Genomic DNA, 15,648 nt, shown 5'->3' on the forward strand with positions numbered 1-15,648 from the left:
AGCAAAACCCAGCCTGGAGGAGACGGCCCACCGACCAGGCCCCACCCGGGCTGAGCAGGGGGAGGGGGAGGGAGAGGGACGAGGCCAGCCCGGCAGACCAGGTTTGTAATGGAACAAAGGAAACGGAACCAGTCCCTAGAGGAAGGGGAGAGGCAGGTGGCCCCCTCCTCACCTCGGGGTCACATTGGAATCCCAGGCCCAGCGTGATAAGCAGGGCCTCGCTGTCCCCTCCTGGGGGACGAGGCGTCCACGGCACCATCGCGACTCTGTGACAGCTGAGGTCCCAGGTGCGTCTGGCGTGGGCAGCGAGCAGGAGCCTCTCCACTGCCACCTCCTACCTCCCCAGGGAGCCTGTGCTGCCCAGTGGGGTCCTGCCTCTCTTCTCCCTGCTGTGAAGTCCACTCCATGCACACACGGCCAGGGGCAGCTGCTTCCTAGAATCAAAGGCAGATCATGGCATTCTCCAGATTCAACCCTAACCTTCTCCACGGCTCCTGGGACATATCCCCAAGTCCTTTCCTTGGCCTCCAGAACCAGGCCTCAAAGGCCCGGCCCACTCCCTCCCTCAGCCTGGCGCAGCAGGAGCCAACGCTCTGGTCCCACAGTGGCCAGACTCCTGCCAAGGCTGCGTGTCCCCTTCATGGCTTCTGAGGGCCGCAGTTCTGGGCCTCGGTGGAAGAGCCTTCTCAGGAAGGAGGAGCACCTGCCCACCTAGCATAGCCCAGCCCCGTCCAGCAGCCTCATGTGGACAGTGAAGGAAACAGATGACGTTCATTTTGTTACTAGTTTTTGTTATTGTTTCTGGTGCTGGGATTGAACCCAGGGTGCTGTGCCACGGAGCCACATCCCAGCCCTTTTTGTTTTTATTTTGAGACAGGGTCTCGCTGCGTTGCTTAGGGTCTCGCTGCGTTGCCCAGGCTGGCCTTGAACTTGCCGTCCTCCTGCCTTAGTCTACTGAGTCTCTGGGGTTACAGGTGTGCACCCCTGCACCGGCTTGCTAATAGACTTTGTCTAACCAGTGAATCTAAAATATCTCATTTCCACTCACAGTTGGCATCAACGTTATCAAGAAGACATTTTACGTTCTCTTTTCATTTAAAGCCTGAACTCCCAAGTGGTCCGCACATCCCTGTCTGTTCACAGCCATGTGTGGCCAGCGGCCAGCCTAGTGGGCTGCTCAGCTCTGATCCGTTAGATACTCCTGTTGTATTCAGAGCTGTGCGCTGTGATTTCTGTTGACACCTTTGCTCTCTGACTAGAGGGTAGGCTCCCTGAAGCCGTGTGGGCCAGGGCGTTGGTTTCTGCAGTGCTGTAAGAGCAGGTGGAGGCTCTTGAATGGCTAAAGGAACAGCCGGTGGAGCCCACTCCTCACAGGGCGGCTGAGCAGACCCACGTGGAGCCTGTTCTCACCCTGCAGCTCAACGCACAAGCTCCTTGGAACCAAACACACTGTTTCCTGTGGAGACTTTCATCAGAGTCTGTGCTCTGCTGGCCTAATCCGCCGTGACGCAGGACTACAGGAGGGGTCTGCAGCAGGAGCAGCTGGAGGATGAGACTCTGGAGTTGCTGCCGCTCGGGGTTTAGGTAGAGCAGGGATTTCCAGGTGGGGGCAATGTCTGGGGACATGTGGTCGTCACAGCTGGGGTGCTCCTGCCACGTGATGGGTAAGGCCAGAGGTTCCCCTAGGATCCCTGCACAGGGGAGCCACCCCAGGGAGCACTCAGCCCACGGCTGGCAGCAAGAAGCACGTTGGTGGCTCCATGTGCTCATATTGGCCGCCGGCTCAGAGGTGCCTTGGAAACATCAGGAAGGTCATTAGTGCCCAGCAGCCTGGAGCTCCACCCCCCTCTCCTGCCTTGCGTTTCTTGTCCTGGAAGGACACGCTGAACGGGAGCTGCCTTCAGGGATGCCCTGGGCACCTTGGACTACCTGCTGCCGAGGGGGGCTCTGGGGGGGCTCCGGAGCTGTCCCGAGAGCCCCTGCGCCTGACATGGTCCTGAGGGCTCTTCAGCTGCCTCGGAAGCCAAGGCAGCCCTCCAGCAGGACCCTCCTCGCCTGCAGAGTCTGCCCACCCCCACCCCGGCTCCCAGGAGCAGGAGTCCCTCCGCCTAGGGGCACTGAGGTGCAGAACTGCGTTTTCACAATTGTCCCATGGGAAGGCCCAGAAAGAGAGGACGGAGAAGCGGCTGAGTATGCTCCAGTGTTCAGGTGCCAGGGACATTTCCAAATGCAAGAATGGGCCGCAGTTCTCCCCCACCCTCCGCTGCGCCTCCGTCTGAATCTTCTCAGGGGGCCACGACAGACCACCTCCTGCCTGCCACTTTGCCCGTGTGCCTTCCGGGTCTGGAATAGCTTCCCTGCCTGCCCGTCACACTCAGGCTCGGCTCAGTTGCCCCCAAGGACAATCTCTTGCCGTGTGCCCAGGCGGGACCGGGCTCTGTGCTCCTGTGGCCTCTGCTCCCAAGTGCGTGCTCGGCACATTGCTGACGTGTGGAACCTGTCATCCTCTGCACCCCTTTGGAACCTGTCACCCTCTGCACCCCTTTGGAAGCGAGGGGCCTCGTGCTGCTCATCTTGGCTTCCCTGGGACACATGGCAGTTCCTGGGACCCAGCAGGACTTAATCACCAGTTGTCAAATCACCCGAAGTCTACAGGGTGACACCTTCTATCCTGTCTGTGCCCCATGCTGCCCTGCCAAGAAGAAAGGGGGTGTGAGTGGCAGGGAGGTGACAGCTGTCTTCATCAGCCCCGGGGGATGCAGTCCCAGGCTGTGCAAGCACAGATGACAAGCCAGTCCAGGGCAAGAGCTGGCCTGCCTTTGCCTGCTGGGCACAAGGTGGGCGGAAGGTGGGGACGCTGGCAGTTGCTGCTGTGACTGTGGGCTGACTTCACCTGCCCCTCACTGTCCTGTGGCTCAGTGTCCCTCTTGAGTCTGTGTCCAGCCTGTCCTTTCCCCGGCTCCCTGTCCCTCTCACCTGCCCCCCGCCCCCCGCCCCATCCTCAGCTGGAGTGGGAAGCAGACTCTCCAGTGCTTTGGAGGAAATGCCAGTTTCCCAAGTCAGCAGCAGCCTGGCTCCTCTCCAAACGGGAGCCTGCAGACGGCCTTTTCCCTGGGCGTTGGCGCAGGGCAGTTAGCTCGCCCAGTGCACGGCCCCCGTGGAGGGTCTGGAGTGCCGCAGGCAGCCCGTGTCCCACAGCGGAAACCAGGACAGCGACATAAAGAGGAACGGCTTATTGAGAACTCAGTTTTGGAAGTTCTGGTCCAGGGCTGGGCCACCCTCAGGCAAGGGCAGCGCGTCGTGGGTGTGGGAGCAGTCCCACCTCAGGCCTGAGCACAGAGGGGACAAGCAGGGTCACTCCTGCAGAGGACCTTCTGTTTGCCCCAGCTTTTGAAGGTCCACGGCCACTCCCAGTGGTGCCATCCTGGGGACGGAGCCTTTAACGTGAGCCCTTGGGGGACACTCAGGGTACACCCAAAGCCTGGCTTCACCTGTACCCCAACAGCAGATGGGGGAGGGCCCCCTGCACACCACGTGCAGCGGGCTGTGACGTCGGGCTCTGCGTGGCTTCATCTAGACTTGGTCTTATCCTGCCTCCATAGTGGACTGTCCACCTTACTAAGCCTGAGATGTCTTCATCCAGAGAATGGGGGTGGTAACAGACTTAGCTCCGCGTTCCTGGGGATTTAAGTCAGGTTGCGAGGCGTTAACTTGGCGCCTGGCAGTGGGGGGCAACTACTATTCAGTTGGTCAGCACCCTGGAGTCCTAGCAGTGCGCCATCGGAGAAGCACAGCCCGTGGGGCTTCCTCACCCCGGGCTCTGTCTCCAGGGCCCTGGGGGCCAGGGCTCACAGCCGTGCCCAGAGGTGTACCAGAGGTTGCAGAGAAGAGGTGGCAGGGCCTTCTTTGACTTGTCTGAAAATGCCCATCTGTACTCAGAGGAGTTTTTACAGAAAGAAAGGTTTTAGAAAAATGTGACTGAACATAACTTCTGTAATGAGCGGCATCAAAATCTTGAAGATATTCAATACAAAAGGGCTCATCTCATCTCAGAGCACTCCGGCGCTGCTGACCTGCAGTCAGGAGCCACAGACAGCAACCAGCGGAGGGCCTTCTCCCTCAAGCAGTCCCTCCCCCTCCCTCTCCCTCTCTCTCCTTCTCCCTCCCCCTCCTACCCCTTCCCTCTCTCTCTCTCTCTCTCCCCCTCTCCCTCCCACCTCCCTCTTCCTCTCCCTCTCTTTCCCTCTCCTCCCCCTCGCATCCCCTTCCTCTCTCTCCCTCTCCCTCCCCCCTCCCTCTCTCTCCCTCCCCCCTCCCTCTCTCTCCCTCTCCCCCCTCCCTCTCTCTCCCTCTCCCCCTCCCTCTCTCTCCCTCTCCCTCCCACCCCCTCCCTCTCTCTCCCTCCCCCCTCCCTCTCTCTCCCTCCCCCCCTCCCTCTCTCTCCCTCCCCCCCCCTCCCTCTCTCTCCCTCTCCCTCCCACCCCCTCCCTCTCTCTCCCCCCTCCCTCTCCCTCTCCCTTTCTCTGTCACTCTCTGATCTCTGGAAGAACCCAGCAGGGACAGTCTGATCAGAGGCTCCTGGTGGGATGACTCCTCCATGTGGTTTAGGGCCTGCTGTGTCCCCAAAGCCTGTCTGATGTGCTGCATTAAAGCTGAGTCTGGGGGAGGATCCTAGGAGGACCCCCCATTCTGCAGCAAATGAGGCCACAGTGGGAAACTGGGGTAGATCACTCCAGGAGAAAGGACAAGATGGGGCCCAGAGGTGGTAGGGGCCAGGTCCTGGCGTCCCTGTGCTGGAACCCCGCCACCTGCCTGGGCCCAGCCCTGTGCAGAGAGGTCTGCGTCCAGCTGCAGCTGAGCCAGGGCTCTGTGACTCCTCCCTGCAGAGTGGCAGACTGCTCCCTACCCGCCGGGCACTCTCGTCCTGTCCTGTGCCCACGCCCAGGGGTGACCAGACACCTTTAGACAAACTTTTCTTGCTCCTGAGAACCTGAGTGGTGGGGGGAAGGAAGCCTTTGTCAGCCAGACCTCACATGGCACCTCCACACATGACACCCTCTGCATGTGGCACCCCCACCAGGCCCGGGCTCCCCCACATGGCTGTCCTCTCAGCTGCTCCTTACCCTGCGCAGTTTAGAACTAAGAGGCCCCTGGGGTGCAGAGCACCCCTCTGAGACATGGCAGGTGAGAAGGCCCTGTCGGGCATATCTCCACCCCCTACCCTGGCTGGGGCCTTGGAGCTCAGCCAGCGAGCCCACTCCGCCTCCTGAGCCCACTCTGCCTCCTGAGCCCACTCCGCCTCCTGAGCCCACTCCGCCTCCTGAGCCCACTCCGCCTCCTGAGCCCACTCCGCCTCCTGAGCCCACTCCGCCTCCTGAGCCCACTCCGCCTCCTGAGCCCACTCCGCCTCCTGAGCCCACTCCGCCTCCTGAGCCCACTCCGCCTCCTGAGCCCACTCCGCCTCCTGAGCCCACTCCGCCTCCTGAGCCCACTCCGCCTCCTGAGCCCACTCCGCCTCCTGAGCCCACTCCGCCTCCTGAGCCCACTCCGCCTCCTGAGCCCACTCCGCCTCCTGAGCCCACTCTGCCTCCTGAGCCCACTCTGCCTCCTGTGTCCCCGGGCCCCCCTGTGTTTCAGGGTCCTCACACGCACTGCAGCTGCGGGAGTTCCTGCAGCCAGCTGTGGGCGGGAGCCGGAGCCGGGGCTGGCAGAGCTGGGGTGACTCATCCCCTTCTCGGCAGGAAGAGCTGGGAGGAAGGGACAGGGCTCTAGGACCCACACTGGGCCAGGTCCTGGTGAGTGCTGCAGCCATGCAGCCGAGGAGGCTGGGGTCCCAGGGTCCCTTTTGCTAGGTGAGGGACTACCGCGTTAATTCACAGTAAAATTGGCCTTTTTTTTTTTTAAGATACTGGGAATTCACCCGGATGCTCAGCACTGCGCTACCTCCCCAGCCCCTTTTCCTCTTTTATTGTGGGGCAGGGTCTCACTTCGTCACCCAGGCTGGCCTCGAGCTTGCCATCCTCCCGCGGTGGCCTCCTGGGTTGCTGGAATTACAGGCATGAGCTACCAGCCGCACCCAGAAAATCTGACCTCTTTTGCCGTACATTTCAAAATGTGCAGCTTTGTGTCATCTCTACCACATTCGATTAGGACAGCGTTTCCTCACCCCAAAGCTCCCTGGGGCCCGCCCTCCCATCTTTTCCACACCTCCCTGTCGCCAACCCCTGGCAGGGCTTCGCTCCCTCTTTGGAGAAGGTCCTAGAATGCAATTGTGGCCCCGATGGGTCTCTGAGAAGGATTTCTCTGCCCGCGTGACACGCCTGAGGCTGACCTGGGCTGCAGAGGAGCCCCTGGCTGAGCAGGCAGGAGCCTGGCCCCCAGGTGGGCCGCCTGCTCCCTGTCCTGGGCCTGATTCCAGTGTCTGCTGGTTGTGGAGAATTGCGACAAACCTTGGGCGCAGGGTTTTGGAGAAGTAAGTTTTCCCTTCGTCGGACAGATGCAGGCCCAGGAGGGGGCTGCTGGGCAAGGTCCCCTTCCTCGCCCCACGTTTCACGGTGAGAAGCTCCGTGTAGAATTCCAAGGAAGGTGAGGCGAGGTCCACCCTCCAGGAGATGGCGGGGGTCCTTCCAGAGGGTCCGGCAGGGGGTGAGAGGGAGAGCTGCACCCCCTGCAGCCAGGGCCCTGGTCCAGGCTGGCAGGGAGGGGCGCTCCCGGGACTTCCTCCTGGGCCTTGGGGCTAGGCGTGGGCTGTCTGGTTTCCAAGTGCTGCGGAGCTCTGTTGTTTCCGTTGGGAGTGAAGCTGCCACAGGGGTTCTCTGCGGCCCCTCCTCCCCTCCCCTCCTGCCCGGGCTCCTCAGGATTCCTTGAGCAGGCCTCAGCATTCCCTCTGAGGACAGCTCTTGTTGGTCTGTTTCAGTTACTCAGGCCACGTGCCTGCTGGCCAGCGCTCTACCACTGAGTCACGTCCTGGCCCTCTTTCATTTTTATTTCGAGGCAGGGTCTTACTAAGCTGCTGAGGCTGGCCTCCCCCTTGCCCTCCTCCTGCCTCAGCCTTGCCAGTCCTTGTAAAGACACGGGCACCGCCCCTGGCCCTGTCGAGCTTTTGCTTTATGTATGGTGCGTGTGCGTGTCGAGGGGTATTGGCGTACACACACTCTGTATCTTACCACTGGAAGTGGGATGTGCAGACCGACCAAGTGGTTCCCGTTATGTGGTAGTTCTCACAGGTACAGCTGCATTCACTAAAGACCTCTGGAGCCAGTCCTGTAATTTTTGTTTCCAAGTATTGGGGGTATTTGAAAGACCTCAGGAGGAGACGCAGTCTCCTGCTACTGGCCAGGGCTTCCTGGTTGGGTGTTCCTCTCCTTCCTCTGTGTCCTGGGCTTCCTCGTGTCAGGTCCCCTCTGTCTGAGGAGGTTGGTAAATTGGGAGCAAGTCCACTGGCTGCTGATTGGCATGGAAGGGTTTCATTCTGGAAGAATTTTTTAAATTGGTGGGTATAGGCTTCCAGATGACCTGTTGTTTTAGGAGTTAAAAAACACTGCTTCAATGGGCGCGGTGGCCACCCCTGTAACCCCAGTAGCTCGGGAGGCTGAGGCAGGAGGATCCCGAGTTCAAAGCCAGCCTCAGCAGTGGCGAGGCGCTCAGCGACTCAGTGAGGCCCGGTCTCTAAATAAAATACAAAATAGGCCTGGGGTGTGGCTCAGTGGTCGTGTGCCCCTGACTTCAATCCCTGGTACAAAACTAAGGCCAGTCTCAGCAACTCGGCGAGGCCCTAAGCAACTCAGCGAGGCTCTGTCTCTAAATAAAGAGTGGTTAAGCGCCCCCAGGCTCAATCTCTGGTATGAAGAAGAGAAAACGCTGGTCCCTCCTGTAGCTTCTGAGACTTCCGGAAGCCTGCGAGGCTGGGCCCTCTGCCTGCCCGTCACCCGCAGGCTTCTCCGTGGCTGCGAGCTTGCTGGGCGCCCCTGGATTCCAGGAGTTCCACGGCGTGATTTCTCGGGGTTCAGCGAGCTGCTTGCGTCTGCAGGTTCATGCCCTTTGCCACATTTGGGGTTTGGCCGCTCGTCTTTCCTCCCCCTGGCTCTTCCTGTCCTCCTCCTGGGGCACTCAGGCCCTTTCCCACCCCCACCGTCCCCAGGCTCGGTTCCTCTGAACCCTTTTCCTTCCCGTCCAGGTTGGGTCTGTTTGTCCCTCTCTTGGTGCCCGTGACTCTGCTCTGTCGACTGGGTCTGGCCCTTGAGCATAGCCAGTGGGTCTTTAAATTTCCATTTCTGTGTTTCCGATTCTAAAATTTCCACTTTGTTTCCTTTGGTCTTCGTTTTCCTTCCTCAGACTGAGCTTCCCCTTGGCCTCAGGAGTGGCCCCGATGTCCTTGCCGGCTGGGCAGGGCTGTGCCGTCCTGGCTGGAGATGCCCCGCCCAGCCATTCCCTGGCCCTTCTGCTGTGGAGTGGGGTGACCCGACGTCCTGAGTGGAGTGAGGGGCCACGGCCTTGCCGAGCCCCTGGGGAGTGTCGGCACCTTGCAGCCCCGACAGTTTGGGGTCAGGTTCTGAGTCCTCCTGGCCTCCTGTGAGCCTCCAACTCTGCTGTGTCCCCACCCTTTGCCTGGCTGGTCCCATGGCCCCGTGAGCCACTCCACAGCTGTTCTGCAACCGGGTGGTGAACATTCCTGGCCTTCAGGACCCAGAGCCCAGAGTGACGCATGTCACTCCCGCGTGGCCTGGGAGTGAGCCAGGGGCTCCCGTGACCTTGTGGGCAGCTGTCCTGAGCCCACCCTTGCCGTGTTCTCCCACAGTGTCCCCATCCTGGGTGGGCCCATCCGACCCCCTGTGGATGCCGTGATTTCTTCCTATTCCTCCGTACCTCTGGTGAAGTCTGACCATGGATCAGGCTCACTAGGACATAAATGGCAGTAGCAAAAGGGACCTTTGTGACAGCACACTGCAGTGGAACCACCATTGTCACTACTGCCTCACTTGAGGCCATTTAAGTAACACCAGTGCCCACACATACCATCCCAGCTACTCAAGGGGCAGAGGCAGGAGGATTGCAAGTTTGAGGCCAACCTGGACAACTTAGCAAGATCCTGTCTCAAAATCAAAAGGGCCAGTGGTAAATCTCAGGGGTAGAGCACCTCTGGGTTAAACCCTAGTACCACACACACACACACACACACACACACACACACAAGACCAGGTTCCCTTGCGCACAAGCCCCATGGTGCCAGACCTGATGCCCGACACTGCTCGGTGACTACCAGTGGGGTAGCATACACAGGGTAGATACGCTGCACCTCTTGGGCAGGTCAGAACAGGGCAGCCTGAGACTTTACTGCACTACTCAGAAGGGCATTAAGAACTGCTTATTTCTGAAAATCTCTGTGTAGTGTTCTCAGACCCCAGATGACTGTGGGTAACTGGCAGAACCCGACAGGAGGACGGCTCACTTCCCTTCCCCAGGAGGTAGGGCCCCTCACACAGGGCTCTGCTTTCGCTGGGACTCAGCTGCTTCTGTGCCTGAGGACAGGGAGAGAAACGGGGGTTTCCACCATCTTGGCCACTGAGGCTTCAACTGGAATGGAGGGTTCCTGCCCTCAGGGTCTTGGGTCCCTGCTCACAGGCCCCACTATGTGCTGGAATCACTGGGTCTGAGGCCCAGAGAGCAGGAGAGAGAGGACAAAAGGGACCCCAGGGGGCCAGGCCCCGATCCTCAAGCCAAGCCTGGGGCTCTCCGGCCACAGTGCTGCTGCGTTTGGCTCCCGGGCTCTCCTTGGGGTGAATGGCAGACTCCTGTCACTCTGGTAGTAGAGCACCCTCTGGTCTTCTCCCTCACCTCCCTGCTGCGATGGCTCTGCGTGTTCTGCCCAGGTGCTGAAGTCACGTGGAGGGGGCGAGACCGGGCAGGTGGGACTGACTCACAGGAGGACACCAGCTTCAGAGGCCTTAGAGAATCTGGGTTAGACCAAGAAATGAGGAAGTCAGGATGTATCTGGCCCAGGAAAACTGCGGTTTGTGTGGGGAAAGAGGAAACAGGGTGGGTGGTTAGGCAAGTGCTGGCATGAGCCCGACAGGCAGAGCCACGGGGATCTCTGGAGCCCTCGTCCTCGAGACTGTCCCTCTGTACAGAGTGGAAGGGGTCCTCAGCCCCTGCTTGGACTCTCAAGTTGGAGCAAATAAGTTTGTAGCCAAAGGAGGTTCATTCCTCTCCACCAGGAGCACAGGTGCGACATCCGCAATCAGAAAGTCGGAAATGCAAAATACTCCCAAATCTGAAACCAACACGGTGTCCAAGTGGAAGACCCTCACCTGACCTGTGCCCGCGGCAGGACACAGGCACGCTGCGTGCATTGTGCACAGGGACTTTCCTCTGTGACTTTAAGGCTCTTGTGGAAAATCAGTGGACGTTGTGTTCACACTGGGTCCACCCCAGGCCGTCTCCAGGTCGAGGAGTAGGTGCCCGTACTCCAAGACCAGAAGGACAGAACACTCCTGGTCTATAAGGAACGCTCACACCGTGTTAGAAAGGGCAAGGTGGAGATGGGGACAAAGATTTTTCTGAGAATGGTCTAATCGAGGAGTGTTGGTGTCCACGCTCACCTGCGTGCACGGCCTCCTGCCGCAGAGTCCGAGCTGGGGGGTAAAGGAGTGAGCGCGTTAGAACGTGCACGTGCGCGTGCGTGTGCAAAGCTATTGTGGATGGATGGACGGATGAACAGATGGCTCTGGCTGGGCTGAGACCCTCTGAAGGAGGTGGCTCTTGGTACTGCCCACCCTCACCTCCGTCTACCTGTGGGCAGAGGAGCAATGCCCTGGGAAGTGGCCACTTGCCAGAGTGCCAGGCCCCTTGATTCTGGTCCTGAGTGTCCCCAGATGCCGAATAAGCACGGCATTTGGAGTCCCTGTGGCTCTCTGGTCACTGACAAACTCTTCCTTGGTTGGTTCTGTCCTTGGGGTGACTGTGTAGGAAGGCAGGTGGAACTGCCACGTGGTGGCCTGGATCCTCTTCCCACGGTGGTAACCACAGGAACGGGACCATCTCACATCTCGGTTTTCAGTTTTCCCTTCATTCTTATTTAACATAGAAGTTTTTTCGGATGTCACTGTGTCACTATCGTTCTTCCATATTTCAGTGAAGTACCAGAATTAATGTGGCGAAGTTTATTGTCTTCTTGTTGCACATTTAGGCTGTTTTGGTTTTTGCTATTATAAATCCTGGCGTGTTGAGGTGCCGGGGGCCGTCCGGGTCATCGCCATGGGACAGTAGCAGGTGGGCTTCTGAAATGTCATTAAACCTACTTCCGCATCATCAGGGAGGATTCCCAACAGCCACAGACGACCTGCAGAACACAGGAGGAGCAGGGTTTGGACTGGCCGGGGTCCTCCAGGGCAGCAGGCATGTGTCAGGAAGGGAAGAGAGCTGGACCGGCCTGGGCAGGGGCAGCCTGGGGCAAGCAGGGGGCTGTTGGGGCTGCAGCGAGTGCTTCCAGGAGGCTGCTTCTGAATAGCAGCAGTGTCCCCTCTGCACTGGCCCCTGGAGAGCTGCGTGGGCAGCTCCAGATTGCAGATCTCCTTGACTGCCGGCCAGAGATGACAGGTGTCCTGGGTAGGAGGACAGAGGGCTTCCCACGGCCTGCCAGGGACGCCTGCTCCCAGGAAGGCTAGCTGGTCTCTTCTCCCACAGGGACACAGATGTCCTCTGTGCATGGCTCTGTGCTCTGGCCCTTCTTTGGGCCACTGGGAACAGAGTGCCAAACCTGGAGGGAAGGGATGAAGCTCTTGTCCTGTGAGCCCCCCTCTTGCAAGCAGCCTGTGCCAGTTCAGTGACTGAGTGTGCTACCTCTGGTACAATGGTTGGGGCAATTTTCATTTATTCTGCCAAATTTCCCAACCCAGTCTGTCCAAATTGCATCCAGCTGTCTCCAGATTGTCAGCTGTGTCCTTTGTGAAAGAACTGCCGCTGTCCACCAAGGGAGGCCATGCCTGGCAGCGACCCCGGCGCTCTGTTAATATTGATGATTCCCGGGAAGGCTGCCTGCTTCTGCCTCCCTGCCCCGGGCTGGCGGCTCAGTTGTGATTGGGGACCCACCTGTGACAAATTCCACATGAGTACAGCGCAGGCTGCACCTCTGACGCCTCAGGGGGCCGGCTTTTGAGTTGGGGCTGGGCCTGTGTTCTGCTTCCTCTTCCCTGACCACTTGGGGCCAACCGAACTCTTGGATCCTTCTGGGTTTGGGCAAGGTATGGAGTGGGGCTTGTTCTGGAACCTTCTGTGCTGGAGCCGAGTGAAGGGAGGAGGCTCTAGGAGCGAGGCGACGCCCCCTGCTCCCAATCTGTACCAGGGCCCACGCACTGGACCCACTTAAAAGAATGACCTAGCGAGGCCACTGTTGAGGTGCCTCTCGTGGGGAATCCAGCCCTCTCATTCTCCTGTGGGTTGGGGACAAGCACGTGGTCCTTAGCTCTTCTTTCCTGTGAACCGGGTACCATTTTAGAGGTTTCCTTCTTTCCGGAGGTCATGAACTAGGAGCTGGCTTCAGGTGTGACCATGTGACGTTCACAGAGAGGAAATCTGCATGAAGCTTCTGAAAGTGTTCCCTCGGAGGAAACGGAAGCCCGCGAGGCCCACGGCCCTCCCTGGGATCAACCTGTGAGCAAGCAGCTGTCCGCTTCCACTTCCGGCTCTCCCGAAGGAGAGTGCAGGACAGTCCCCGTCAGGGGTGCCATGCCCTGCTGCAGCGCCCAATCTGCCTGGTGGCCCGAGTGAAGTTTCCTGGGTGACTCTGCGATGTGATCTAGACGCCCTCGCGGCGCAGCTGGGCTTGACTTTGGTGTGGTGGACACGTTCCGGATGCTCCAGTGCGTGGGCCCTGGTACAGGATGACACTCTCCTTTTGTCCTTTGGAAAGTCTCACAGGTGTGTATTTAATTAAAATGTCTTCGCAAGATTTTCTCTTTTTCCTTTTTTCTTAAGTGGCGACTCCTAAGCTCTGGACTTCAGGGTTAGGGTCACCGCGTGTGCGGATCCTTGGGCCGCGGGTGGTACCCACGGCATGCATGTAGGAAGGGACGTCACTCGTCCCTCCCGGGACCTGAACAGGAGGTGCGTGGCACGTGTGACCGGCAGAAGCAGAGCTGTGCCCAGTCGTCACTGGTTTTGGGTCAAGGGCTTCGGTCAGTGCATTAAAGGTCACTTCAGAGCTGGTGGCCGGTGTTAGCATCAAACCAGAATGTCACACTCCTGCTCTCCTCATTTTGGGGCTGCTCCAGGGCAGAAATCGTGCTGTCTCCACAGCATGCCTGGCGCACAGCTGTGCTCAGCAAATTCCAGCCAGTGAGTGAACTTCCCATAGCGAGGTCCGCTGCTGGGGTCCGCCAAAGCCTTCGTGGTCCTGAGCCTGTGTCCTCTGTCAGCCACCCTCTGGGCTCTCTGTGCCCTGGGCTCCATCAACATGCTATTTGCATTCACATCTGAATAGTTGATGCAGGTGTGGGCCGGATCCTAGAGTCCGCTGTGGGGCTTGAGTCTTCCCGCTGACCGGGTCAGGGGGCCAGGGGGTCAGGGGGTCCCCAGCAGCCTCCATCAGGCCAAGGCCCGGAGAACTGATGCTTGATGCACTACTGAGAGCTCACAGCTGCTGCTCAACTATCTCAGTTTGTTCTCAGATTTTGTTCTATCCTTTTTGAAAGCACAAGCTTCAGAACTGCAAGAGGTAGATTGTTACCATGTGTCGCTCTTGTCCATAATTGTTACCATGTGTCGCTCTTGTCCATACAGAGAGGGAAACAGCAGCGTCGCTGGTTAAATGTCCCTTAAGCTTCCTCACCTGCAGAGCCCCGTCTGCACAGGTGTCTCAGTGCGGGCGGAGCAGTGGGTGTGACCACAGGACTAGTCCGTCCTCCCCAGACTTGCTCCCAGGGACACCCCCCTTCCCCTTTGGGAAGGACATGGGGACTCTGTGACATTCTGCATCCTGTGGTGGGTGGAGGTCACGTGGTCACTTTATGATCACTCAGGGAGCAGGTGATTATGATGGATGCAATTTTTGTATTTATTTATTTGTGTGTTTGAGTAGAACGGAGGGTTGTCGGGTGCCCACCTGTAATCCCAGCTACCTGGGAGGAGGTTGAGGCCGAAAGATCACAAGTTAGATGGCTTTAGCTCGGAGAAACCCTGTTGCAAAATAATAAAAAGAGTTGGGGGTGTTTAAAAAAAAGGGGGGCTGCTCCCATCGATGACACCAGCCCGTGCTGGCTGTGGGGGCGATGGCAGGACCTGGTTTCTGAGCTCTTACAGCGAGGAGAAAGACTTGGTACCTTTTAGGGCAGTGGAAAGTGCTTATGAATGCACTTGACCCCACATGCTCAGCTGTGTTTTTCTGTCTTGTCCTTGAAGCTGTCATGAGCTGGTCCAGTACTTTCTAAATCCCAGAGCACTGTTTCTGTGTTCCTGGTCTCCGAGGCCACCTTGCACACCGGCTCCTGAGCTCGGTCCTCACTGCCCCCCTTTCTGGGCCTCAGGGAGCCCCTCAGGACCTCTTTCTAGGTATCTACCTGGATCTGCTTCTTAGAACCTGCCATCTCCCCCTTGAGCCCACAGTTCCCCCTCTTCTCACCCCCCCAACCTGTCATGCTGATTCCCTCTGGGACAAGACAGAGAGGCTCAGAACCTCTGCAGAGGCTCAGCTGGGCTGCAGTGTGCTGGGCACAGGCTCGTCTCAGTCTCCTCCCCTGGTGTGACCCAGGCCCGTGCCCCCCCAGGCTGCTCTCTGCACAGGGCTCAGGCACCATGGGCACGTTCTCCTCCAGAACAGCTTCTGTTCCTCGCATCCCTGCCTCCCTGTGTCCCCAGCCCCTCCGGCCCTCAGGGTCAGCCCTGCCACTGGGCCCTCCCTGCGCTCTGGGTGGTTCTGTGCTGTGTGTGCGTCTGGCTCACGACCCCCAAGCCCACCTCCAGCCCAGACCCTCCCAGCAGCTCCAGGCGTCAGTTCACTGTCCACTCGACGGGCACGTCCCGCAGGCACCTGGGACTCGGGAGAGCTGGGTGTGCTGTGGAGGACGGCGTGAGCTCCTGCGCCCAGGATGCTGAACATGGACCCCTAACTGCCACCCGCACCCCGGACCCTTCCCTGCCCCTCCCACTCTCGGCCCCTTGTGACCAATGGTGTTGAAAGCTCCCCTATGAGGCCACCTCTGAGCAGTGCCCGTCACGGCTCTCTGGGGCAGCCTGGAAGCCTCTGGTTTCCGTTCAGGACAAGACAGTGAGCGATGAAGTTGCTCAGGAGGCACTGTGTAGCGCCTGATGTGCCACACCACAGGTAGCAGCCAAAGGGTCGCAAGAGTGTCCAGGGCCCACCCTGGGGCAAATGCCCCGGCCTTCCCGGTACTGACGCCCCCTGCCCATCCCCACCCCAGGACCTGCCCAGCCCTGCAGATGCCATCCCTGCTCCCCCAGGAGTCTCCTTCCATTGGGTGAGCCCCTGGCCACTTCTAAGCCACCTCTCCCCTAACCCTTGGTCCCCATCATGGTGGGGCCCCCTCTGTCCATTGCCCAGGCGTTTAGATCATCGGCTGGCCCTGCTGGGACGGGCTCCTTCACGTCTTGCTCTGCACACTGCAGAAGGCACTGTCACCGTGAGTGCTGGGGGGG

At 59.2% G+C, this 15,648-nt stretch overlaps 1 protein-coding gene across 6 annotated transcripts in view; it reads left to right on the top strand.

The window, feature by feature from the left end:
• Kiaa0513 (KIAA0513 ortholog) overlaps nucleotides 1–15,648 on the top strand; it is a 50,775-nt gene that overhangs the window by 6,658 nt on the left and 28,469 nt on the right. For 4 of the 6 annotated variants that reach the window (XM_046434617.2, XM_046434622.2, XM_046434618.2 and 1 more), the window contains exon 2: nucleotides 12,514–12,915. The exons of 1 other annotated variant lie outside the window; for it this stretch is intronic. In XM_046434617.2, coding sequence (XP_046290573.1) covers nucleotides 12,879–12,915 — 37 coding nt within the window. In that variant the 5' untranslated portion in view covers nucleotides 12,514–12,878. Of the gene's footprint in view, nucleotides 1–5,960; nucleotides 6,473–12,513; nucleotides 12,916–15,648 lie in introns of those variants that run through there. One more of the 6 variants, XM_046434620.2, reaches the window with a different exon arrangement.

The sequence above is a fragment of the Marmota monax genome, unplaced genomic scaffold, assembly GCF_021218885.2.
Source record: "Marmota monax isolate L192 unplaced genomic scaffold, Marmota_monax_Labrador192_F-V1.1 WCK01_AAM20220418_F8-fsc00024, whole genome shotgun sequence".
Taxonomy (NCBI): Eukaryota; Metazoa; Chordata; class Mammalia; order Rodentia; family Sciuridae; genus Marmota; species Marmota monax.